The 27,500-nt window shown below is 36.2% G+C and overlaps 1 protein-coding gene across 1 annotated transcript in view; it reads right to left on the bottom strand.

Annotated features, from left to right (window-relative positions):
• Positions 1-4,821: 4,821 nt before the first annotated feature.
• Positions 4,822-27,500, bottom strand: part of LOC144958581 (uncharacterized) — a 60,459-nt gene continuing 37,780 nt past the window's right edge. The window contains exons 19-24 of the mRNA XM_078890655.1: positions 18,542-18,667; positions 16,956-17,034; positions 13,532-13,574; positions 12,279-12,395; positions 10,762-11,050; positions 4,822-8,938 (exon numbers count right to left, since the gene is read on the bottom strand). Of these exons, the coding sequence (XP_078746781.1) occupies positions 6,481-8,938; positions 10,762-11,050; positions 12,279-12,395; positions 13,532-13,574; positions 16,956-17,034; positions 18,542-18,667 (3,112 nt within the window). The 3' untranslated portion in view covers positions 4,822-6,480. The remainder of the gene's footprint in view (positions 8,939-10,761; positions 11,051-12,278; positions 12,396-13,531; positions 13,575-16,955; positions 17,035-18,541; positions 18,668-27,500) is intronic.

Here is a 27,500-nt window from a genome sequence, read left to right as displayed (position 1 = left end):
TTCCTAATTGTCCCGAGATGATCCACCTAGAATTTCAAACCCTTCGTATCTAGACCTTTTCACTTTTGGACTTGAAAAGATGTGTTTGTTTCTATTTCTGTTTTTAAGGGTTTTACGGGGCTTGCAAAACGTTTAGGTCATATCAGCGTCTATAAGAAAGAAGAAAAATGAATAGTAAAAACATTCAGTCTAGAATTAATTAATTCTACAATTAAAAGAACTTGAGAAAAAAGTAAGACAAAGAAGAATGGTTCAAATAGAGAACATATGTAGATTCCAAGAGCACACTATCAATGTAGGTACTTAGTTTGAGATCACCTCAAATTCTCACTCAGAAACAAGCACAAAATCCCAAGACGAAAACACTAAAATGTTTGCAAACCATATGTAAAAAATAACAGTACATAACAGAGAGATGATTTACAAGGAAAAACATATTATCTCCCAAAACTATAACTATACATTCGACTGTTTCTCTCCGAACCAAGAACTCCGGCAAGGGTTAGGACAAAACTAAGTAATCTCATTCCAAGACAAAGACAGAAAACAATTGGAAAACAGATATATGGGAATAGAAGATACAGCAAGTACCTTCCTGCCTACTATGTAATGTGAATGTTGCTGCTCGAAGCTCGAAGAAATAAAGAATAATGTGAAATTGAATGTAAGCTTCAATCTAATTACAAAAACAGATCAAATGAACGTTTCGGGTTTCCTCTTTATCAACAAAACAGGATGAATGAAACACAGCATAAACGATCTCCAATGGAAACCGCTACACGAAAGACGTTCCATCAACAAACTCCCATACTCCACAAAGCACAAAACGGAAATCTCGAAATTCCAACCAGCCATTTGAAACGGAACAACAACAAGACAAGAAACTCAGCATTTTAATTTTTAAATCTCACACTCAAGAACAAACCATCATCTTTACTCTTTCTTCCCTCCCACCATCCGACTTTGGAACTCCCTACCAACCACTTGTAAACAAACCCTTTCGACTGATGACTTCAAAAAAGCGTTCCCTGCTTCCCTCTAAAACCCCTGTTACTGGAAAGATGGGCATACGATCTTCAACCTGAACCTTTGGTCTTAATGGAAGAAGAAGAAGAAGAAGAAGAAAGAAGAAGAAGAAGAAGAAGAAGAAGAAGAAGAAGAAGAAGAAGAAGAAGAAGAAGAAGAAGAAGAAGAAGAAACGATATCAATTCAGCAAAACCTGGAGTTAGTAACAAAACATGATTCAGGCTTTGTAAAACTAGATTATCAAAATGACGGAAAAAAACAACAGATAGTTCTTGCTTCAATTTTAATATGAATAAAATAATTTTCAAAAAATTAAATATCATCATAATATATCATATTATGTACAATAACAATATGAAGTACAAGGAATGTCCGAAAAGAAACTGTAATTTTGCCATAATTCAACAAAATTTCAAGTAACATCCACTTAAATGTCACATGACATATTATAATGGAGAGTCAATCTTTAGCTACTTTGTCATGAAGTCACCATGAAGATCAATACATCTTTTTGATGTCATGGGAAAAGTGAATAGATTCCCAAATCGAACTGCAGTTCGTCAACCTTTGAAAATCCAGGCCTTGACCTTCCTCAGTAAGATCTTCTGCCTCGAACCTTTCCCCCTTTAGATGGCGCGTTGACCCTCTCCATACCAGCCATTTTCAGAATTTTCTTCAATAGACCAAGAGGACATATGTTTACAAAGCTAGGTATTGGAACAACCTCTTATTGCCCATGTGGAACCGACCATGAAACCACTTTACATGTGCTTATGGATTGCCCATTATACAACGTGCAACGTTCGAACCACTGGGTCACCCCTACAACACTCAACACAAAGCTCTATGGTGAGGCTGAGGACCTAAAGCGGACCACAGCCTTCATAGCAGATATCGGACGGCAGCCATAGATGTCCATCAGAGGAACGAAGAAGAAGAAGAAGAAGAAGAAGAAGAAGAAGAAGAAGAAGAAGAAGAAGAAGAAGAAGAAGAAGAAGAATAAGAAGAAGAAGAAGAAGAAGAATTTTCTTCAAAACTTCACACCAACCCAACACAAAAATAGACATATCTTACTCAAACAGAAAAGCAACAAGCACATTCTGTACATGACATTGTTCGACAATATGAACTCTATTACAGAATGTCAAGTTTTTTTTTTGGAATAGTTATTGCAAAAAGAAATGAAATCTGGATGAGAAAAGTGACGGTTGCATCGTAGCAAATGTGACGATTTTCCAATAGATGGTAAGGAGAGGGTTAAGGGTTTAAACGGTAAAAAGTCAGACGGTACCAGTCAGGAGTGCGGCAATCAAATATTCCAGAAGAATATATTTGGCATCACAGTCACAGTTCTCGTCAGACCAATACGATGTGTCTCGGGTACGCTGTCTAGTTGACGCCGTTCAAGATCATTTGTGACCCTTCGCCTCAAAACGGTATTAAGTCGGGTTGGTTAAGATGTTGAATACTGAATTTATAGCCAGAAATATCAGACTTGTGTTGAGTTTGCATGTTTTATTGAGGAGAATAGAATGGATACCATATTTTAGGGTGCTAATGCCAACAATTTATATTTTTGACCACTTTAACATTAAATTCGGTTTTTAGGCTTGTTGTTCGTTCCGAAATATACCGTTTCGAGACAATGGGTCACATTTCCGGAATCTTCCATTATTTGACGCTGGTGTTCTTCTGGCCATCTGGCCCAAACGCTCCAATTTGCCATGGATATCAAGAATAATCCTACTGGAATTTCAAAGCAATCTCTCATTTCTGCGGGTCTAATGTGGTCTAATGGTATGACCCTCTCTTTCGGATCGGAAGATTCTGGGTTCGAGCCTCACTCGACTCATAGCTGAGTCTTTGGAAAAGGCTCTTTACTTAAATTCTCTCACCGTAATCAGGAATATATAAAATGAGTACCTGGCCTTTAACAGCATTGTCTCTGTCGAAAATAAAATGTAATATCGCCTCACAGGCGTCATGTATTGGTCAATATGTTAGGTATTGCAGTTGGTCAGGGATCCTTTGTAAAGCGCTTTGAGCACGTTTAGTGGATATTGCGCTATATAAAAGCTTTTTTTCTTCTCAGATCTCAACTCTTCTAGCACATATTATAACGACTTCAATAGCGTTCAGATCACTTTTTGGCGCCTTGGCCTGACAAGACTTGGGTTCATTTTCCCGAGTTTTGAATCAAGAATATTTACTGATAAACGTCAGACTTTGTATGTTTTTTGATATTTCAAATTTTGTGAAGAATTTTACAATGTTTTCTTCGTTTTGTAACTAAAAAGTGAATACTAGTTCTTACTACCAGATTTGACCATTGTCAAAACAAAAACATTCAATATTGTCTTCATTGATGGTGATAGCATTTGTGACCCTTCGCCTCAAAACGGTATTAAGTCGGGTTGGTTAAGATGTTGAATACTGAATTTATAGCCAGAAATATCAGACTTGTGTTGAGTTTGTACGTTTTATTGAGGAGAATGGATACCATATTTTAGGGTGCTAATGCCAACAATTTATATTTTTGACCACTTTAACATTAAATCCGGTTTTTAAGCATTTGGTTCGTTCCAACATAGTACCGTTATGAGACGATGGGTCACATTTCACAGGGAATACAATTGAATATTCTTAGTTTCAGTGTCAAAAGACAAAAGAAAAAAATGTTTCTTGGTTCAAAATTTATGACTATTTATTTCCGGCTTCTTTTTGGACGGCTCCAGTTTTATCAATAAACCCCCTTACCACCTATTGGAAAATTTATCGTCACATTTGTTACGATGCAACCGTCACGTTTCTCATCCAGATTTCATTTCTTTTTGCCATAGCTATAAAAACTTGACATTTTGTATTAGAGCTCATATGTGACCCTTCGTCTCAAAACGGTATTAAGTCGGGATGACTAAGATGCTGAAAATTGAATTTGTAGCCAGAAATATCAGACTTGAGTTTGTTTGCTTTATAGAGGAGAAGGAATATCATATTTTACTGTGCCAACGTTTCATATTTTTGACCAGTTTGACTATAATTTGACTTTTTAGCATCTGGTCCATCCTGACATAATACCGTTTTGAGACGAGGGGTCACACATATTGTCGAACAATACCATTTATAGAATATGCTTGTTGCTTTTCTGTTTGAGTAAGATAATATCTGTTTTTGTGTTGGGTGGGTGTGAAGTTTTGGCGACAATTCTGAAAAGGGCTGGTAAGCCGAGGGTTAATTAAAAAAAACTCGGTTTTGTGGTTTAATGGTATAACGCTTAGCTTGCGACCTGAAGAGTCAATGGTTCAAATCCCTCGATGGAGATTAAGGAAGGAAGTTGGTGTGGGTGTGATGACTAAGTAAGTCCCTGTCTCAGGCTAATATATTTTATCATAACATTCCGGGTTTTTCACTTTCTTTTGGCGATCGCGCCTTGAATACGCTTCAACAGTCATGACGTCACTTCCCTAGTAACTTAGTAACTGGCTCTAAATTATCGGAACAATGGCGGACGCCCTTATGAATTACTTCTCCGACGATCATAAAAGTGTATCCAGAGGAGAAAAACTTAACAATTATGATAATGTTTTGACTTTTATACATTCGGATCACATGTCATATGAAAAGTTCTAGCTAGCATGAAGAATAAAAAGTACCAATTTTCTTTGTTTAGAACCAAGCTGCTCGCCGTTGCTGGGCGACGTGACATCAGACTATTGAATCCATTTGTATTGTAATTCTTTATGAAGTGTAACGCTATGAGTATACAGAGACTACACACAATGCCAGCACCATCTGATGATGTGTCAAGGGAAATAACCCATGAACAATGTTTATTAAATGAGCTTTTATATAGTGCAATATTCACTAAACGTGCTCAAAGCGCTTTACAAGGGATCCCCGACGAACAGCAACATTTAACATGTAGGACGGGACGCCTCGATATTCCAATTTTTTTTCGGACAGAGACAACGCTGTTGACGGCCAGGTACTCATTTTACACCTGACTACGGGGAGAGAATGTGAGTTAAGAATCCTTTCCAAGCGAGGCTCGAACCCAGAACCTTCCGATCCGAAAGCGAGTGTCATACCACTAGACCACATAGCCGCACAAAGATTAAGTGTCAAAGGAAATAAATCATCAACAATGTCTATGACCTGTTGGAGTCCTAGTGATTATGGATAGTAGGCATGTAGAAAAGATAGCTGTGGGCCACATCTGTTGGAGTCCTAGTGATTTTGGCTAGTAGGCATGTAGAAAAGATAGCTGTGGGCCACATCTGTTGGAGTGCTAGTGATTTTGGCTAGTAGGCATGTAGAAAAGATAGCTGTGGGCCACATCTGTTGGAGTGCTAGTGATTTTGGCTAGAAGGCATGTAGAAAAGATAGCTGTGGGCCACATCTGTTTGAGTGCTAGTGATTATGGCTAGTAGGCATGTAGAAAAGATAGCTATAGGCCACATCTGTTGGAATGCTAGTGATTTTTGCTAGTAGGCATGTAGAAATGAGAGCTGTGGGCCACATCTGTTGGAGTGCTAGTGATTTTTGCTAGTAGGCATGTAGAAAAGATTGCTGTGGGCCACATCTGTTGGAGTGCTAGTGATTTTAGCTTGTAGGCATGTAGAAAAGATAGCTGTGGGCCACATCTGTTGGAGTGCTAGTGATTTTGGCTAGTAGGCATGTAGAAAAGATTGCTGTGAACCATATCTGTTGGAGTGCTAGTGATTTTGGCGAGTAGGCATGTAGAAAATATAGCTGTGGGCCACATCTGTTGGACTGCTAGTGATTTTGGCTAGTAGGCATGTAGAAAAGATTGCTGTGGACCATATCTGTTAGAGTGCTAGTGATTTTGGCTTGTAGGCATGTAGAAAAGATAGCTGTGGGCCTTTCCTGTCTTGAATAACATGCAAATGTGGGCTCTTCAGAATCGAACATTCTTCACAATAAGGCAGTAGTCTTGACGTCAAACCTTTTACTCTTCCGGTTCCAAAATACTTGGAAGAGTTATGCAACAAGCTCTTCGAACGACTAATAATGAAAAGGTTACAATTTGAATCATAAGGTGGCATAACTATTTTAGTTGTTTGGTGTAAACGGAGATTCTTAGGATTACGGGACGTAAAGGAGCGATGATGGATGATCTTTATTGACGACCGGCATAATTAATTTACACTGGACAATAAAATGCCATCACTCTGGAACCGGAAGATCAATTACACAAGGTATGTATCCATTCCTCGGGTAGGGTGGCTTTACACTTCCAACGAGATTGGAACCAGTTTTTTTTACAATCACAGTTTTGTTCAATACACAATTTAGCTTCTAATGCATGGCGTTGTATGGTGTCTGAATTACCTTGTGATTAGTGCTCAGAAATTCGAATACGACTCCATCCGGTGCTAGGCGAGTACTGAATATTGTTATACTGTTATCTAGAATATTCCATTGGTCGATTACTTATTGACTCTCGCTATCGACTTCTAGAATGGCATTGGTGATTCCATAAATAACAGTGGGTCGCCCGCCCTGACCACCACGGGATCGTCCAGGGTTCAAATCTCTTCTCCTCATTCGATTCTGAGTTGGCCTTTGATCCACTGGTTTGGCTCTCGTTGGTTGACTAGAAGGTTGATAGACGTTTTTGGGGCTTTGATAGTGGAAGGTTATTGCGTCGGGGTTATAGTGGTCAGATCGAATATCGTCATCGTCATCGTTATCATCGTCGTTGTCACCTCTATTATCACTGTCTTCCTCATAAATGCTCGGCCTGTCAGATCGAATACTGGCGAGACTCGCTCGTCTGTCGTAGAGAATGGATGGACGGATGTTTGTAAAATTGGTATCGTGGATGTATCCATCATTGGTCTTCCCATCTTCGACCAAGTCCGATGATTGAAGACGATTTGCGATGTTAAAACTACGGTGATCCGTTTTACCAAGTTCGTCTCTTGACGAATATTTCATACCTTGGTTTGCAAAGGCGTCTTGACCAGCATTTTCTGTGTCAAAACCAACGTGTTTCGTTCTATCGTCGAATGAATTTGGTGTTTTCGAAGACTTCAGTTCTTGGAGATTTGCAGATGCTCCTGCAGACGAAGTGCCTGGAAGACTGGTTTCATTTTGATCATTATTTCTCGGTTTTCGAATCTTCTCTTCTTTCAGTTTTCCTACTCGGATGTCATCCGATTGTGAATAATTCATCTTGAGATCGTCGAGGCCTAGAATATTTCCCTTTATCTCACCACCACTATCACCGCCATCATCGGATTTCACATCAGTTTTGGATTCGGGCATTTTAGTCGGAGTTTGCTTCCGCTTTCGTTTCATTAAGGCCGAAGCGGCCTTCCTCCATTTTGAAACTCGACTTTTTGATTTTATCATGTCTGTAAAAGAGGAAGCCCTGGCGGGAACATTCGAAGCTTCGGGATTTGTTATATCCGAGAATTGATTCGATGTATTCACGTCAGCTGTATACGATGCACCGTTTTCTCCATTTGACGGAGAAACGTTTTCACCTTCCTTGATCACTGAATGAGAATTTGTTTTCACATCTTCCACAACTTCTCTTTTTCCTTTGACGTCATCATCTTCTGTGTTGTCGTTGACGTCACTAAAATCCTCGACGAGAATCTCCGGAACATTGCCAGACATCAACGTTCTTTTGGCGCGTTTTGATTTGTATTTCCCTTTCAACGGAATCTTTCCCGTCGCTTTCTTTGATTTCTTTTCAATCCTCTCGTTGATTATTTCGAGATGTGTGTGTTGGGAGTTACTCTTTTGACCTTTTGGGAATGGGCCACTTCCGCTCTGAGTTTGTTCTAACAACCCATTAGAAGACTCAGACGGTCCAGAACTCGCGTCAATACCAATAGAACCTTTGCCAGGTCTGTCGGAGTCTTTGTGAACAGCTGCATTCTTAACGTTGATTCCCCTGGTATTTTCCCCACGTTTCTGTTCTTTCTTATGGACATTTTGACCACCAGATGTTTCGACATCTACATTTTCTTCACAGTTGTCATCGCTGCTGCCCTTTTCATCATTGTCATCATCTTCACTGTCTTCATCACCACTGTCGTCTATATATGGGGTAAGAAATTGTCCTTTGCTATGCTTTTTCCCACCGGCAAAACTCCTTTTTTGACTCTCATCAATTGATTTTTGAGATGAACTCTTTGAGGGATTCGATCTATTTTCTGACCCAAGTAAACTTGAGCTTCGATTTGCCTCAACATCAACGTCGGGGCCATTTTTATTGCCAACCAGGGTTTCTTTCTCCCTGGAAGTACTCCCACCCTGTTTAGATTTTAACGTCTTTCCTGAGATCTTTGAACTCGGAGTAACTGTACCATTCTCATCTGTGCTACTTCCTTTCTGAAACATTCTAATTTTCTCCAATATACTCATTTTTGGCGCTGAAGAGTTCTTGGAATTTTCCTCACTCACATCAGGCGAAGACGATGACTTACCTCCCCTGGCTCTTGATTCCTTGGGAGTTCTGACATTGATGGAATCAGATTTTTCATTTCGACGTTTCGAATCTTTACCTTGTCGAGAAGATTCCAGAATTGCCTCTTGAACTCTCACTGTATTTCCCTCATTACCATTTCCGTCCTCATCACTAATATCGTTATCGTTTTCATCTAATTCATTTTCATCGTCGTTTTCTTCCTCTACCTCTTCATTTACACTATCCTCGTCCTCCCGATCTTCATCTCGATTATCCAACGACCCTCGTCGACCGGAAGAGGAAACCGTCCGGAATCTATTCCGAGCTCGACCACGCCCACCACCACTGACATCATCGTTTTCTCGCTCCAAGCTTTCTGAGTCTCGTCTGCTTTTCCGGGTGCTGGGTACGTCTCGGCCACGTCGATTGTTTCTGTTGTTGAATGCGTCATCGATGTGTTGTTTGCTTCTGAGGAAAAACGAAGGGATATGGAACGAAAATAAATACCTTGATTTAGGGTTAGACATGAAAAAATAATGAATAATCGCTTCACATTAATATACATCAAGGGGGCACTAAGCTGCCAAAAGCTGTGGACTGTAGCTTAAAAAAATATTTGTTATTTTTGTTAATATGTGACCCATCGTCTCAAAATGGTATATGTCGGAACGAACCAAATGTTTAAAAACTAGATTTAATGTTAAAGTGGTCAAAAATATAAATTGTTGTCATTAGCACCCTGAAATATGGTATCCATTCTCATCAATAAAACATACAAACTCAACACACGTCTGATATTTCTGGCTATAAATTCTATTTTCAACATCTTAACCATCCTGACTTAATGCCGTTTTGAGTCGAAAGGTCACATATTTGAAAGCTGTAAGCATTATTGTTTATTACTTTTCACATTTACATAATATGTCATTTCTGTAGTTCAGTTTGGACCTTGTGCACATATTTACAGGTCTGATAAACGGATGAAACGTCGGGCCTTTTTTTTTTTACATTCCTTGTAATGGACAATATCATATTGCGTTGATTTGAGGGGTATTTCCATTACAACAACGATGATCCCATAACAATTTGGATTAACAGATCTGTAAATAATGTGTGCAAATCAATCTGAACCATGGTGTTTCACAGGCTTTGTGACAGACAACGTTTCTACGAGAATATGGAGGGATTATCTAGTGCGATGTTTCATATTTAAAGTGTCGTTTTGGATTAATAGTAGCAGAGGTACTTACTTGGAAAGTAGCAGTAGTAGTAATAGTGGTAGTAGTAGTAGTAGTAGTAGTAGTAGTAGTAGTAGTAGTAGTAGTAGTAGTAGTTGTTGTTTTTGTAGTATTTGTAATAGTGGTAGTAGTAGTAGTGGTAGTAGTAGTAGTAGTAGTAGTAGTAGTAGTAGTAGTAGTAGTAGTAGTAGTAGTAGTAGTAGTAGTAGTAGTTGAAAAATTGAGCTTTTATATAGAGCAATATCCACTAAGCGTGCTCAAAGAGCTTTGCAAGGGGTCCCTGGCCCTGTCCAACAGCAACATTTAACATTTAAGACAAGACATTACGCCTGTAAGGCGCTGTTAACTGCCGGGTCCTAATTTTACACATGAGTAGGTGGGAGAATGTGACTAACGAGCCTTTTTCAAGGACTCAACTATGCACCGAGCGAGGCTCGGAACCAGGACCTTCCAATCCGAAAACGAGTTTCATACCACAAGACCACATAGCCGCACTAGTAGTAATAGTAGTAGTAGTAGTAGTAGTAGTAGTAGTAGTAGTAGTAGTAGTAGTAGTAGTAGTAGTAGTAGTAGTAGTAGTAGTAGTAGTAGTAGTAGTAGTAGTTGTTGTTTTTGTAATAGTTGTAATAGTGGTAGTAGTAGTAGTAGTAGTAGTAGTAGTAGTAGTAGTAGTAGTAGTAGTAGTAGTAGTAGTAGTAGTAGTAGTAGTAGTAGTAGTTGTTTTTGTAATAGTTGTAATAGTGGTAGTAGTAGTAGTAGTAGTAGTAGTAGTATTATTATTATTATTATTATTATTATTATTATTATTATTATTATTATTATTATTATTAGTAGTAGTAGTAGTAGTAGTAGTAGTAGTAGTAGTAGTAGTAGTAGTAGTAGTAGTAGTAGTAGTAGTAGTAGTAGTAGTAGTAGTTAGTTAAGATTAATTGGCAATAGTAGCAAAACCGTTTCCACTCATTATTCGATTGCTGAAGACGGTGATATTAATCGAAACAATAATAACGTCGGTGCTAACAATAACAATGATAATATTATTCTAAATAGAGGCACCTGTCCCTGGTTCCTTGAGAGTTTATTTTCACGGATTGTTTCCCTTTGACCACGGCGATGGGAATGGCAGGCACCCCTCTTCTTTTGGACTTGTCGGAGAGTTTTTCTATGCTGGAGGCGACGTTCCTTTGAGTGGCGATGTCCTTGAAGGACTTCACGGCAGTACGAGGTCCCTTGTTGTTTCCCCCTTTTGATTGGTGTTGTTGTTGCCTTGACGATGCTTTCGTGACGTCATCGGAGTTGGCATTGTGACCTTGACCGTCGTTCTTTTTCGTCATCATGGCTACAGCTAGGATAGATGAAAAAAAAAAAGAAGCAAATTCTTTTCAATAATTGCCTATTTGGACAATACAGATTATTATTATTATTATTATTATTATTATTATTATTATTATTATTATTATTATTATTATTATTATTATTATTATTATTATTATTATTATTATTATTATTATTATTATCATTATTATTATTATTATCATTATTATTATCATTATTATTATTATTATTATTATTATTATTATTATTATTATTATTATTATTATTATTATTATTTTTATCATTATTATTATTATTACTATTATTATTATTATTACTATTATTATTATTATTATTATTATTATTATTATTAATTATGCTATTATCATTATTATTATTGCTATTATCATTATTATTATTGCTATTATATATTATTATTATTATTATTATTATTATTATTATTATTATTATTATTATTATTATTATTATTATATATTATTATTATTATTATCATTATTATTATTATTATCATTATTATTATTATATTATTATTATTATTATTATTATTATTATTATTATTATTATTATTATTATTATTTATTATTATTATTATTATCATTATTATTATTGTATTATATATTATTATTATTATTATTATTATTATTATTATTATTATTATTAATTATTATTATTATTATTATTATTATTATTATTATTATTATATTATTATTATTATTATTATTATTATTATTATTATTATTTTTATTATTATTATTATTATTATTATTATCATTATATATTATTATTATTGCTTTTTATTATTATTATTATTATTATATTATTATATATTATTATTATTATTATTATTATTATTATTATTGTAATCTCCTGGGATTTAAAAATTATTTTCAAAAATTAATTAATTGTTGTTGTTATTGATATTGTGCTGGATTTGTACAACGATGTTAAATTAGGCCCATAAGCCGGTTCGGATGTCGGACCTGCATATAATATGTATGGACACGTCGATTGTTGCTGTTGTTTTATTTGTGTTTTTTTTTTTCATAGTGATATCAAGGTGATGTATATAATATATAGAATATAATATAGTTTCGAATTCAGTAAATGAGTTCTAGTTTCGACAACGGATATAGATTTGTTTGTTAAAGGAAAGACTGCTAAAACTACTGTATCAAATGGACTGAGCGTTGTTAGAATCGACATGGACGAAGGGAGATAACAAATAAAAAGGTACGTACCAGCCAAAGCAACATTAGCCATTTTCGATTGTTTCCCTTTATTGCCACCCAACAGCTTGGATTTGGCTTTTCCCCAACCCCGTGACATCCTTCTGTTGTTGGCATTCTCGTGTTTGGCTGGGGGGAGGGGGGGGGGGGGCGGCAAGGGGTGATAGTTATGATGATGATAATAATGAAGATGATGATGACGATGATGATGATAATAAGGATGGCGATGATGATGATGATGAATGTGGTGTAATGATGATTATTATGATGATGGTAGTGGGTGGGGGTTGTGGGGATGGTGGGGGGGGGGGATGGTGGTGGGGTCGTGGTGGTAGTGATGATGATGATGATGATGATGATGATGATGATGATGATGATGATGATGATGATGATGATGATGATGATGATGATGATGATGATGATGGTGGGGGTGGTGATGAATAATTATGGCGGTGACAAAGAACAACAACAGAGAAAGAAGAGTATTTAACGTACAATAACATTATCAACTTAAGAATAGCAGCATGGAGCAGCCGAAGCAACAACAACAACAACATTAAGAACAACAACAACAATAACAATAGCAACAACAACAACAACAACAATAACAATAACAACAACAGTAACAACGACATTGACAATAACGACAACAAAAAGTAAAACATCAATGACATCAACAAAAATAATCAAATTTAAATTGTATAAAGGATTACGTTTGAACCCAAGTACGGTGAGAGAATGTGAGTAAATAATCTTTTCCAAGGACTCGAACCCAGGACCTTCCGATCCCAAAGCGAGTGTCATACCACTAGACCACATAGCCGCACTTAAATATGTTGCCCAGAAAAATCTCCAGCAAATATAATTCGGCCCAGATTTTTACAGTTTTTGCCAAAGTGAAGGCCATTTTATTAGATCGATATTTGAAGGACGTGCTTTTGGGCCACAATTCTAAAGATGTATTTTTTCAACGAAGGAGTGGAGCGTAGCCATTGTAAACTTGTAGCCTGACACTGACCAAACTATGACGTCAAAAAGACAAGTCTTTGGCCACAAATGAAATCAAATCGTGAGTTGTATTCAATAGTTCAATCAATGGAATCACTTGTTTCCTTGAGCTCTACTAAAGACAACTCACGAGACGGTGCACAAACCTAAAACTATGACGTCAAACTGTAAGTCCTAGTTGGTTCTTGTGTCAGGCTATGAGTTAACGATGGCTACGGGTGGGAAAAAAAGGGGTGGGGGGGGGGGGCTCTCCTTACCATCAGCCATTGCGTACACTTTACGCCTTCCCTCTGTGCGTTCCTGAAAATAGAATTGTATAATAGATAGAACGAAATTAACGCCATTCAGGTTTTTTATTTTAGCCAGTCATTTTTATGAGTAGTGTTCACTAAACTTTATTGTTATTCAGACTTTAAACGTTCAAGCTTCCGCGTAATTCTGTGTGGCCTTCGTAAAGTTATGGCCTGACACCGTAGCCATCGTTATCTTATAGCCTGATACTGAAATACAAAAGGATTGGCAGTTTCGGAGCTTCTTGGCCAAGCACAAAGCATCATTACAGTCACGTGACAATAACCAATAGACAGGCTGAAGTTGACGTCACTCATGTCTTTGTTATTGCTTTTTGCCATCCGCGTTTTATAAGTGTGTAATTCCCACTAAATAGTAGTGCCGCGCTGAAGACCGGTCTGGACCGCGGTCCCACGGTCTTTTAGCTGTGAACCGAAGACCGGTCCCATAGGGGAAGATCGGCGGCGGTCCTCACTTCTTATCACCTTTCAACTAGTGCGGGGCGGTCCTTGCAAGGACCACGGTCCTACGGTCTCGCGCCATAGCCTACTACTTCCCCAGCGATTCGTTGCTTTGGTTGCCTATCTTCCACCAATCACCACCCATCCCACTTAATTAATCGCACCCACCCCCCTTTGCCATACACTAAACGACACAGACGACCATACAGGCAGACGACCACCAACCTCCACTCCGCAAACCGCCCTTTCGTGTGTGAGATGGGGGGAACAGGAGGCGCACGCCTTGGACGATTCCATTATACGGGGTAAATTTCAAAATTTACTACACCATAATGATCGCAATGACAATGATCTATGGTGAAGGCATGAGCCCTCTTCTCTAATGGGTTATTGTTTGAAATGTATGTGACTACTAAAGATGTGTGTGTTTGTGTGTGTCTGTGTGTGTGTGTGTGTCGAACCTAGCAAGTAGCAAATCCGATTTTTTGTTTTCTTTTGTCCGTCTCTTGTCACCACTCCTTTCTATCGCAGTGTTGTCATTTAAAATAATACAATAATATTAAAATTTCGTTTGGTGTTTTTACTAATCAAATAATATGAGTTTCATTAGTTTCTTCCTTCCAAAAAACCCAGTTATAACGTCTGAATTTTAAAAAAGTCCAATAGAATATTTGGGGACCCCGATAGCTCAGTTGATAGAGCACTCTCTTTATACGCAAAGGGCCAGAGATCGATCCCGGGTGCAGTCGATTTTTTTTCTGAATCCCTGTCTACTCAGCAATGAATGGGTAGCTGAGTTTGTTAGATCTGGCGAAAAGTCACCATCGACCCCTCTTATTACCTCATCCACCCCCTCTTATTATAACTTCACGTCTCTCTCTTACTCTTCAATGCTCGCTGCCCTCTAATGTGTGTGTGTGTGTGTGGGGGGGGGGGGTAGGAGTTGCGTGTGTGTATCAACGCCACGAACAACTCGATCAACGCCTTGGGCGATGCCATTATCTCCGTTAATGGGGATAAATTTCAAATTTTATTAAATTATCGAAGTAACAATGAAGTACGGTGAGCAAATAAAGAAGGCATCACCCCTCTTCTCTAATTAGGTTACAATTTGAAATGAGTGTGACTACTCCGTGTGTTTTACTCCTGTAGACCACGGTTTTCATCGTGTAGCGGTCTTTAACGGTTCAAGAATGAACGATCCCACAGTCTCAAAGGTCAAACCGGTTCGAATTTCCAACAGTCTCTCAGGAATGTTCAATGTCGAAAAGGACCGGTCCTAGGACCGGTCCTTGCGGTCTTCATTTCCCAAGGACCGTAGGACCGTGGTCCTTAAGCTTGCCAAGGACCGCCCCGCACTAAAATTCGATTTTGTTGCTTTTGTTATTGTTTTTAATGGTTTTACCGCGTTTGCAACACATTTTGGTTATACAGCGCCAGTAAAAAGGAAGAAAATTGGATAGTCAAAACTTTCTAGATGTACAATTAAACGGACTTGATGAAAAAGTAAGAGAAAGAGCCGGGAAAGAAACAGATGGCGGACAGATGTAGATTCCAGGAGCATGCTATCAATGTACTTAGTTTGAGATTACCCAAAAGTCCCACCCAGACACCAGCACAAGATCCCAATGGAAGGAATGCAATGAAATGTTTACAAATCACATGGTAAAAAAAAAGTAATATAATGTAATATAATGTAATATAATGTAATATAATGTAATATAATGTAATAAAATGTAATATAATGTAATATAATGTAATAAAATGTAATATAATGTAATAAAATGTAATAAAATGTAATATAAGGTAATCTAATGTAATAAAATGTAATATAATGTAATATAATGTAATATAATGTAATATAACGTAATATAATGTAATATAACGTAAAATAATGTAATATAACATAACATAATGTAATATAACGTAATTTAATGTAATATAACGTAATATAATGTAATATAACGTAATATAATGTAATATAACGTTATTCAATGTAATATAACGTAATATAATGTAATATAACGTAATATAATGTACTATAACGTAATCTAATGTTATATAACTTAATATAATGTAATCTGACGTAATATACTGTAATATAACGTGATGTAATGTAATATAACGTAATATAATGTAACAATTATCCATTTGGGATTTATCGCCTCAAAACGGGGTGATTATGATGCTAAAAAAACAGTCGTACGTAGCAAAAATAGTTAAAACACTTTATTAAGCAAGAAGAAGTAACTTCATTTCTTAAAGTACAGAAGACAAAACAAAATATTTCTGATTAAACTAACTTGAAATTCACACCTCTTCATCTCATCCTTCACGACTGAATACCGTTATTAGGTGGTGGGTCACATCTAAAATGACGTTTTACAATAATATTCCAAAAACTAATAAAAGTAAGAGAAATTTTACTAACACTTTGTTATGATTAATTTGGTAAAAAAAACAAAACAAAACAAACCTCATATATAAAAAAAAAACAAACAAAAAAAAAAAACAACAAAAAACAAAAAACAACAAACAAACAATCATACCAACCACTAAATAAACAAACAAAAAAAAACATAGACAAAAAAACTAACAAACAACCCCCCCCCCTCTCCCCCCAAAAAATCAAACAAGCAAAACAACAATAATACCAAAATGAAAAAAAGAAAAAAAACACAAAGAAACAAAACAAAAAACAATCATACCAAAAATAAAACCCAAAGAAAAAAAAACACGACAAAGACAAAAAAACAAAAACAAAACAAAAACAAAAACATTTTACACAACAAGTACGCACACACACACACACACACCAAAAAAATCAGTAAAAGAAAATTAAAACTAAAGAAAAACAAAAAAAAACAAAAAAACAAAACAACAACAAAAAACGAATGTAGTGGCTCGTGGGTCAGGTAAATGAACTCACATAGTCCAGCTGCATGGCCAGTCTTTGGTTGGCGTCCTTGAGTGACCGACTGACCGACACCAGATAGTAAATGGTCATTCTGGTGGAGACGGACAGGATTGGTTAAATATGATAGAGCATTTATACAGCGCAATGTCCACTAAACGTACTCAAAGCGTTTTACAAGGATTCCCTGGCCAACAGAAACACATAACATATAGATAGTTCGAAGATGACGTCACTCAGGTCTTTGTTATTGTTTTTTGTCATCCGCGTTTATGAGTAATGCTCACTGAACTGTATTAACCTGACTATAAACGTTCATGGATACACACAGTTTTGTGTGTTGGTCCGTTATACTTCCGGATGGCAATGTTATGAGCTTCTTAGCCAAACGCATACTATCTATAGGACTAGACATGACGCCTTTTAGGCGATATTACAATTTTTTTTTCGACAGAGACAACGTGTCAACGGCCAGGTACTCATTTTACACATGAGTGAGGTGAGAGAATGTGAGTAAAGGGGCTTTTCCAAGGACTCAACTATGGGTCTGGCGAGGCTCGAACCCAGGACCTTCCCATCCGAAAGCGAGTGTCATACCACTAGAACACATAGAGGCACAAAGAAACATGAGAATATTTTTTTCTCTCCCATGAATCATCTCTCAAATTCGTATTAAGAACTGTCTGAGATGAGAGTTACCCCCCTTGATGATAAAAAGCCTCTGGTGATATCAAGGTAATCTTGGCAGTTTCACATATGCAGCGATTGTGGCCAAGTCCCGTATTCCAAAATCAAGAGTGGAAGATTAGTGAATTAATAGGCTTCAACAGTCGTGACGTCACTTCCCTCGCAATGACGCATAGCAACTTACTAACTGGCTCCAAACTATCGGAACAATGGCGGACGCCCTAATGAAATACTTCTCTGACCAACATAAAAGTAAATCCAGAGGAGAAATATATAAACTTGATCATGTTTTGACTTTTACATATTCTGATCACATGACGTATGAAAAAGTTCTAGCCAGAATGAAGAACCGATTATATTTGTTTAGAACCAAGCTCCTCGTTGCTGGGTGGACCTGACGTCAGACTATTGAAGAAGAAGAAGAAAGAAGAAAGAAGAAAGAAGAAAGAAGAAAGAAGAAAGAAGAAAGAAGAAGAAGAAGAAGAAGAAGAAGAAGAAGAGAAGAAGAAGAAGAAAGAAGAAGAAGAAGAAGAGAAGAAGAAGAAGAAGAAGAAGAAGAAAGAAGAAGAAGAAGAAAGAAGAAGAAGAAGAAGAAGAAGAAGAAGAAGAAGAAGAAGAAGAAGAAGAAGAAGAAGAAGAAGAAGAAGAAGAAGAAGAAGAAGAAGAAGAAGAAGAAGAAGAAGAAGAAGAAGAAGAAGAAGAAGAAGAAGAAGAAGAAGAAGAAGAAGAAGAAGAAGAAGAAGAAGAAGAAGAAGAAGAGAAGAAGAAGAAGAAAGAAGAAGAAGAAGAAGAAGAAGAAGAAGAAGAAGAAGAAGAAGAAGAAGAAGAAGAAGAAGAAGAAGAAGAAGAAGAAGAAGAAGAAGAAGAAGAAGAAGAAGAAGAAGAAGAAGAAGAAGAAGAAGAAGCCCACTTACCCGAGCAGCATAAAAACAGGCAAAATGATAGCCGGTGACTGAGCGTAGCTGAGGATGGTGGTAGCACTTTCTGGCAACTCATCATTAATGGTGGAAGTGATGATGTGGTAGATCTTATCCTGGCCACTGTAGCAAAAACACCAAATATGTCACATGGTAGCCATCGTAAACTTATACCCTGACACCGACCAAAACATGTCATCAAATGACAAGTCTTTGGCCACAAATGAAAACAAATCGTGAGTTGTATTCAATTAGCTCAACCAATGGAATCACTTGTTTCCTTGACACCTCACTAGACGCTACACAAACCTAAAAAATGACGTCAAACTCTAAGTCTTAGAGGGTTCTAGCGTAGCCATCGTTGTTATCGCCTGACACTGAAACCCAAAAAAGACTGGCATTTTGGCGTCATTATTTGCTTTTGCACCGCCTAGTAAGTTGTCGTTAGTAGTGTTTAAGGAAACAAGTTATTTCATTCGTTGAGCTATTGAATACAACTCACGATTTGTTTTCTTTTGTGGCAAAAGACTGGCATTTTGACGTCATTTTTTGGTCAGTGTCAGGCTATAAGTTAACGATGGCTACGGTCACATACAGCCTCCAAACAGTTTTGTGTCGGAGTGATAAATATAGAACTGAATTTGGAGTTAAAATTTGATAGATAAATCCTGTTCAATCCTAAAGACTAGCATCCTGTCCAAAGGGTTGCAAGCTGTTTTAATATATATATATATATAATATATATATATATATATATATATATATATATATATTGTCATGGTCTCAAGTGAGTAAAGAGCTACTCGACTATGCATAAAGATATATGTAGAATGAGGCCCCAGAATTTACTAGTTACTATAAATGAAAAACAATTAACGATTTGTTTACAATGAAATAAAAATAATGATGAAATTTAATTAAAAGAGATAAACAGTGATCGTGGCAGTTACAAATAGAGATATGAATATTTTACGTAACTTATGATAATATGTCAGGTTCGTAAGTTTACGTTTCCAGGCAGTTGATGGGCTTGGATGATCTATTCCTCTGATAATAGGATTGGACTCGTAAAATTCCACTTCCAGGCAATTGGTAAGAAGTTATTGTGAAGTCCTCTGACAGCGGGCTTGGGTTTGATCCTTGAAGATTATACAGTCAAAGTTAAAAGCTCCGGCGTCTTAATGGTGTAGATATAATATCTACAAAGTCCCAAAAGATAAAAATCTTCCAGTATATATATAGGAATAGAGCGACTGGCCGTCCGGCATAGATTGTGGAGAGAAAGTGAGTGTCGAATGTTAGACCTATCAGCTTTTATAATAAGTGGCTACGTGACAGAATGTAGAACGAAAAGTATTCACTAATTAGAAATTAATTCGAGGGAAGGCTATAAAAGGAAAGACGATCTAATATTAGAAGGTAAAGTTTATCTAAGCCTACCGAAATATAACTGGAGTGAGATGAATTCAGTTCTTAATAAAATAAAATTTAATAAGATAATTGTGAACAATCTTTACTGTGACACCCCCCACCCACGTTTAAAATATACTCTTTAACCATTATGGGAAAGATAGATTTTACAAACGGAAGTAAATTTGCTATCATGATACTCTAGCATTAATCCATTGTTATGATTTGTGCTACAATTAAATTATTTATTAACTAGACATGGAAATGTTTATATTAACGTAGGTATATGAATGGGTGACAATAACAATGAAAGATTGTGATTACAAATCATTGTGATAAACAATATGATGGCAATGTGATTACAAATCATTGTGATAAACAATAATGATGGCAATGAAGCATGATTAAAGTCGATGATATGAAGGTAATTTACTAAATGAAATGAATGAAAATGTAAATGAAATATTGACATTTCAATTATTAATCATAAATGAGTGAAAATTCATAACAATAATAGATAAAGAGAAGATTTCCCAAATCATGAATGGGTATGGTATATATATCCAAACAATACTCAATGTTACATTAAGTTGGGTCATCATGTTTACAAATAAAATTATCGAAATTGTGCGTTCTGATTTGGCATAGTTTGCGAGGTAACTAACAGTATGCATGGGAGGTTAAGTTATACCCTTCTCACGTGTTTATACTAATCGAGAAAGTAGGTCGGCGTGAATATTTTCACAGCCTGGTATGTGAGAGATACTGAAAGTGTAATTTTGCAAAAATAGACTCCACCTTAGTACTCTACTATTATTCATTTTGTTATTTCTTATGTACGTGAGTGGTTTATGGTCCGTTTCGACCACAAACTCTTTTAGCAGTAGATATCTGCTGAATGTCTTTAAAGCAAAGACGATGGCCAGTCCTTCACGCTCTATTACAGAGTATCGTGATTCTCTGTCCAATAATTTTCTGCTTGCATATAAGCAAGGCATTAGAGTTCCCTCATGTTCCTGTAATAGTACACCTGCGATGCCCTTATCAGACGCGTCAGTTCTTACAACAAATTCTTTTGATATGTCGGGTAATTTAAGAATTGGTTCTGAACGAGATAATGCCTTTAATTGGTTAAAGCTATTCTGACACGCTTCTGTCCAAACAATTTTGTTCGGTGACCCATTCTTTGTCAGATTTGTTAGCGGTGTCGCGATGTGCGCGAAGTTGTAAATGTATTTCCTGTAAAAATTTAGGAGCCCAAGTACTTTGCGTACTTCTTTTTTTGTCTTAGGTGGTTGCAATTGTGCGATTTTTGTTTGTTTTTCTGTCTCGGGTGTCTGTGTCCCATGACCAACGGTATGACCTAGAAAATCAATTTCGTAAAATGCAATGCTTGTTTTTGACGGTTTTGTTGTTAAAGAATTACGTTTTAATGCTTCAAGCACTAATTCTAAGGTTGTCATGTGATCAGTCCATGAGTTTGAGAAAATACATGCGTCGTCGAAGTATGAGAGTGTAGACGGGATGTCTTTTAATAACATACGCATCATTCTTTGGAATGTCGATGCGGCTGTCGATAATCCAAATGGCAATCCTAATGGTGATTGAAATGCTGTGTATTTCTTACATGATTCTTTCAGTGGAATCTGCCAGTAACCTCTAGAAAGATCACATTTTGTCATGTATTTTGCTTGAGATAAGGCAGCAAATAAATTCTCTTGATTTGGTATTGGTTCTGCATCAAACACTGTTGCTTCATTTAATTTGCGAAAGTCGATACATAGCCTTATCGATCCGTCTTTCTTTTTCACTACTACTATTGGTGATGAGTATGGGCTTGAAGAATATCTAACTATTCCTGTATCTAGCATATCCTTAACTTCCTTTTCAACTTGTTCTCGTGCGTGAAATGGAATAGGATAGTTTTTCACGTTGATAGGGGTAGATGTGGTTAACTTTATGTCGTGTTCCACTAATGTTGTATGTCCGGGTGCGTCTGTAAAGACTGACTGGTACTTTTCTAATAATGACCTGATTTCTCGTTTCTGACATTCGTTTAGTTGAGGATTGATTGTGACGTCATTAATTGTACTATTTTTAGAGTTACCGTGTTGTGGGGTGTGTTGTAGTTCGACATCATCGCTGTGAGTTTCGATGATTAATCCTACATTTGCATCTTCAACATGGTTAAATATTGGTTGTGATAATCTGTCTCTATCGAAATATTTTTTTAGCATGTTTGCATGGAATGTCTTTGTTGTGTTGTTAATTTGAATCTCGTAATTAACACCAGATCGTACTGCTAATACATTGAATGGTCCTTTCCATGTAGCTAAAAGTTTACTCGAGTCATCGGGTAAGAGTATTAGTACTTTGTCACCAATCTCAAATTTTCTTGACTTGCTTTTTCTATCGGAGTATTCCTTGTATTTCTCTGCTTTTTTAGTGACGGATTCCTGTGCTAGCTTACATGTATCCTCTATTCTGTCTTTCAGGTTTCTTACATATTCGTAAGCAAACATAATTTCGTTATTGTCCTCCTCATTCCCTTTACAAATGTCGGCTACTATATTGATCGGGCCGCGAGGTGATCGTCCATACATCAACTCAAATGGGGAGTAGCCTGTAGATTCTTGGGGTATTTCTCTATATGCAAATAAGATTGCTGGTAAGTATCTGTCCCAATCATCTGGTTTTTCTGCTGACACTTTTCTTAACATATTCTTTAGAGTGCCATTAAATCTTTCACAAAGACCATTTGCTTGGGGGTGGTAGGGAGTTGTGAATGAGTGTTGGATTCCCATGAGTTTCATGGTTTCATGCATAATATGTGATGTGAATTGGGGTCCATTGTCCGACAGTATCTCATTTGGTATGCCTATTCTAGTAAAAATTGTCATCAATGCTTCAGCTATGTGATCCGATGTAGTTGATTTCAATGCTATCGCTTCTGGCCACCTGGTTGCGTAATCGACTAGTGTTAGTATGTGTGTATGGTTTCTATCTGATTTTGTTAAAGGGCCTATAATGTCAATTGCAACTTTTTGAAAAACTTTTTCAATAACTGGGGTTGTCTCTAATGGCAATCTCGGTATTCTGCCTTTTGCGACTCTTCTTTGGCATGTGTCACAAGATTTCACATATTCTCGGACGTCTTTAGTAATTCCAGGCCATGTGAAATTCTCGGATATTCTCTTCAATGTGGAAGAGCTCCCAAGATGTCCAGAAGTTATTGAATCGTGCGCTATTCCAAGGATTTTGTTTCTGTAAATACTCGGCGTGACCAGTTGTTTAGCTATTTTGTTTCTTTTCCTATGTAACCTGAACAGAATATCTTTTTCAATGATGTATTCAACTTTTGATTTCGTCCCTTTGTTTGCGATATTGAAATATGATGTTAAAGTCGGGTCCTTTTTCTGTTCTTCAATGAACGTGTTCCTGTCAAATTGTTGTGGTTCAAGAGAAATAGTCATTGGCTTCCCTGTTGTCTTAGTCATCTTTCTTGTTTCTGCTAGACAAGCTGTTTCTTGGGTTAATGACCATTCTTTTACATCTTTTGGGTTGTCTTTAAGACCTTTTATATTGCCAACAATAACATCAGCGACGGGGTTGGGAAGTATACAGCATTCCACTATTCCTGTATAGTATGGGGTTTCTATGTACACGTTAGCTGTTTCAAAGGTTTCGACTGTGCCACTGAATGTGATGCATTGTACCGTTTTTCCAGTTTTGTCTTCGTCATTGATCAAAGATGCTTTTATTCCTACTGTACTGCATCCTGTGTCTCTCAATATTTTGCAATCAGTTCCATTAGCTTTGCCTTCACAAAAAAATAGCGATCCTGATTTGTGAGTTTGTGTTAAAAGTGACATACCTTTCACGCAATACACATTTATATTTTCTCCTGACATTACTCGTGTCTGATTGTTTACACCTGTTTGGAGTGATGCATTTGCAGTTTCTTTTGGATATCCCACGATTTTGTAACATTTGTCTGCTGTGTGGCCTTTCATTCCACAATATTGACATTTAATTATAGGTTTGTTGGTTTTCTTATACTCAGTATTATTGTCAGTGCTATTTCTTGTTTTGTTTTGATAGGATCGGCTATGGTCTCTATTGAACTGTTTGTTCCATGGTTTGTTACTATGATCCCCCTGTTTCACTTGCGTGTTCCGAGTGATTGATCGGCTCGTTCTATTTGAGTACTGAACTTTAGGTGTACCTGGACTCTGAGCAGCAGCAGCGTAGTATGGTTCCTTCAATGTTCTGCTAAGGGGTGTCAATGGATGTGCGCTGTTAAAGTTTTCTGCGTAGATTTTTAATTTGTCCAAGTTTTCTGGCTTTCTCTCTTTAAAGAATGCGACTAAATCTGGGTTGCAAGCTTGATAGATTCGATTCTTCAGCGTGAGATAGTAAAGGCCTGCAAAGTCGTCTTGTTTTACGTTTGCCAACTCAAGCCACCGATTTAGAAATTGAGTAATTCGGTTCACGAATGTATTAAAGTCTTCTCCATTTTCCGGTTTTGCAGTGTGAAACCTTTCCTGGTAACCATCTTCCGTTAATCTAAATCTTTTTAGTAGAGCGTCTTTAATTTTTCCATAGTCATCTGCATCTTCAGTTGTTAAGGTATAGAAAACTTTTAGCGGTTCTCCAGATAAGCAGTTAATCAAGGCTGTGGCCCATTTGCTTTCTGGCCAACGATAACCTTTAGCCTGAACTTCGAATCGGTGTAAGAAGGATTCTAAACAGTCTGAGCGTTCATCGTATGTTGGCATGCGTGGAAGTTTCACGAAAAATTCATCACTATTATTATGTTTTCTTTCATGACCGGTTTTTGTTTTTTCAATTTCCAGCATCATTTGGGTCCTTTTGGTTTCTTCTTCTGCTAATGCTATTTGTCTTTTTAGTTCCCTTTCTTGGACTCTTTCTTCTCGTTCTTCTCTACGTATTCTTTCTTCGTGTTCTTTTTCTTCTCTACGAATTCTTTCTTCATTTTCTTCTCTACGAATTCTTTCTTCATTTTCTTCTCTACGAATTCTTTCTTCATTTTCTTCTCTACGAATTCTTTCTTCATTTTCTTCTCTACGAATTCTTTCTTCATGTTCTTTTTCTTCTTTTACTTTCTCTTCGCACCATGAAAATATTCTTTCCTGGGGTATTTCTAAGTCCTTTGCGAGACTTAAGTATCTTTTATATGCTTCCATGTTGCAATAAATTAGTTACGATATTTTATATATATTATATTGACAGGATACTGTTACTGACTGTTTTATTTATTTACACTTACTGGAATGAACTGTTCTATTTTTAGAAATCTCTCTCTCTTATTTCAACTTATTATGTATGTTGAATTTGATGCCTTTTATCGTTATATCTTATAAAGCAATGTGTCAATACAATGCGGAGTTATTATGACTTGTGTCAATAACAATGTGTCAATCGCGTGTACTCTAAACTATGTTACTACGAAAAATGTATCACCAATGTGTGTGACTCGTCGTTAGTTTGTGTACAATTATTCGCAATGACGCTAATATACTAGAGTGTGATAACAATAATAGGATGCCAAAATAATCCCAAGTTATCTATCACTAAATATAACACGACGGCTAGTAGACTCCTTTTATTATTATTTAGTTTTTAAAGACTCACTTTTCAGAACATAATATATAAGTGGTTTTCGGTAACAGTAATATGCCAAAAATGCATTTAAAACAAATCCCTATGCAAAACAAATCACGATGTCTATAGTTACTATGTGATGCCCAACTCATGTAAAAGAGAATAATGAAGGATATATCTACCAACTCAGTTCGTGGCTGGGACCTCTCTCTTGTTCAATGGTTGTTCAACAATTGTAATTAGGCATTGAAGAGTGTTTAACAGTGATGTCTGAAATACAAAACAATAAAATATCGTAAGATTTACAATAGTTACAAAATGTGTTCACAACACTGAGTGATTGGATGATAGGTGAATGAATCGTTATGGAATGTAAACATATTGAAAACAATTCATGAATGAGGCAAACAACAAAATGAAATGAGTGATATAATAACAAAGTGGACAAGGAATGAATGAATGAATGAAAAACTGAGTGAATAGATGAATGAATGAATGGATAATGTATGAATGAAAGAATGAAGGGAGGAATAAATGTATGAATGATTGGATAAATGAGTGAATAAACGAATGAATGGATGAATGAATGAATGAATGAATGAATAAATGAATGAACAATGAATGAATGAATAATTTATAAATGAATAAATGAATGAAGGAATGAATCAATAAAATGCTATTCAATTTGAATGAAAGAATGAATGGATAAATTGCTATTCCATTTAAATGAAGAAATGAAAAAGAAAAAAAAAAATAATCCTGTAAATAGGGAGTTCAATTAAAATATGATCAAGTGGGGCAATTAAGAGTTTTACAATTTAAACTTTAAAGTTAGATGAAATAGATATAAGTAACTAAATAAATTCAATTCTTTATATGTGTCCCCTCCAAAATGTCATGGTCTCAAGTGAGTAAAGAGCTACTCGACTATGCATAAAGATATATGTAGAATGAGGCCCCAGAATTTACTAGTTACTATAAATGAAAAACAATTAACGATTTGTTTACAATGAAATAAAAATAATGATGAAATTTAATTAAAAGAGATAAACAGTGATCGTGGCAGTTACAAATAGAGATATGATATTTTACGTAACTTATGATAATATGTCAGGTTCGTAAGTTTACGTTTCCAGGCAGTTGATGGGCTTGGATGATCTATTCCTCTGATAATAGGATTGGACTCGTAAAATTCCACTTCCAGGCAATTGGTAAGAAGTTATTGTGAAGTCCTCTGACAGCGGGCTTGGGTTTGATCCTTGAAGATTATACAGTCAAAGTTAAAAGCTCCGGCGTCTTAATGGTGTAGATATAATATCTACAAAGTCCCAAAAGATAAAAATCTTCCAGTATATATATAGGAATAGAGCGACTGGCCGTCCGGCATAGATTGTGGAGAGAAAGTGAGTGTCGAATGTTAGACCTATCAGCTTTTATAATAAGTGGCTACGTGACAGAATGTAGAACGAAAAGTATTCACTAATTAGAAATTAATTCGAGGGAAGGCTATAAAAGGAAAGACGATCTAATATTAGAAGGTAAAGTTTATCTAAGCCTACCGAAATATAACTGGAGTGAGATGAATTCAGTTCTTAATAAAATAAAATTTAATAAGATAATTGTGAACAATCTTTACTGTGACATATATATATATATATATATATATATATATATATATATATATATATATATATATATATATATATATATATATATATATATATATGATTGTTGCTGGGTTCTTGAAGGTAAGAGAGTGTCAATAATATTGATTAGAGCATATAAAATAAATAAGAACACTCAGGACTTATTGTCGACCGAAGAGATGGAAAACCATCGAAACGATCGTCTGGACAGAATAATGTGAGTGTTCTTATTCATTATATAATAATAATAATAATAATAATAATAATAATAATAA

This window comes from Berghia stephanieae, chromosome 13 (assembly GCF_034508935.2).
Source record: "Berghia stephanieae isolate SIO BIC M18660-M18661 chromosome 13, UCSD_Bste_1.3, whole genome shotgun sequence".
Classification (NCBI taxonomy): Eukaryota; Metazoa; Mollusca; class Gastropoda; order Nudibranchia; family Aeolidiidae; genus Berghia; species Berghia stephanieae.
The sequence above is the reverse complement of the archived record's forward strand: the minus strand, read 5'-3'. Positions and strand labels throughout refer to the sequence as shown.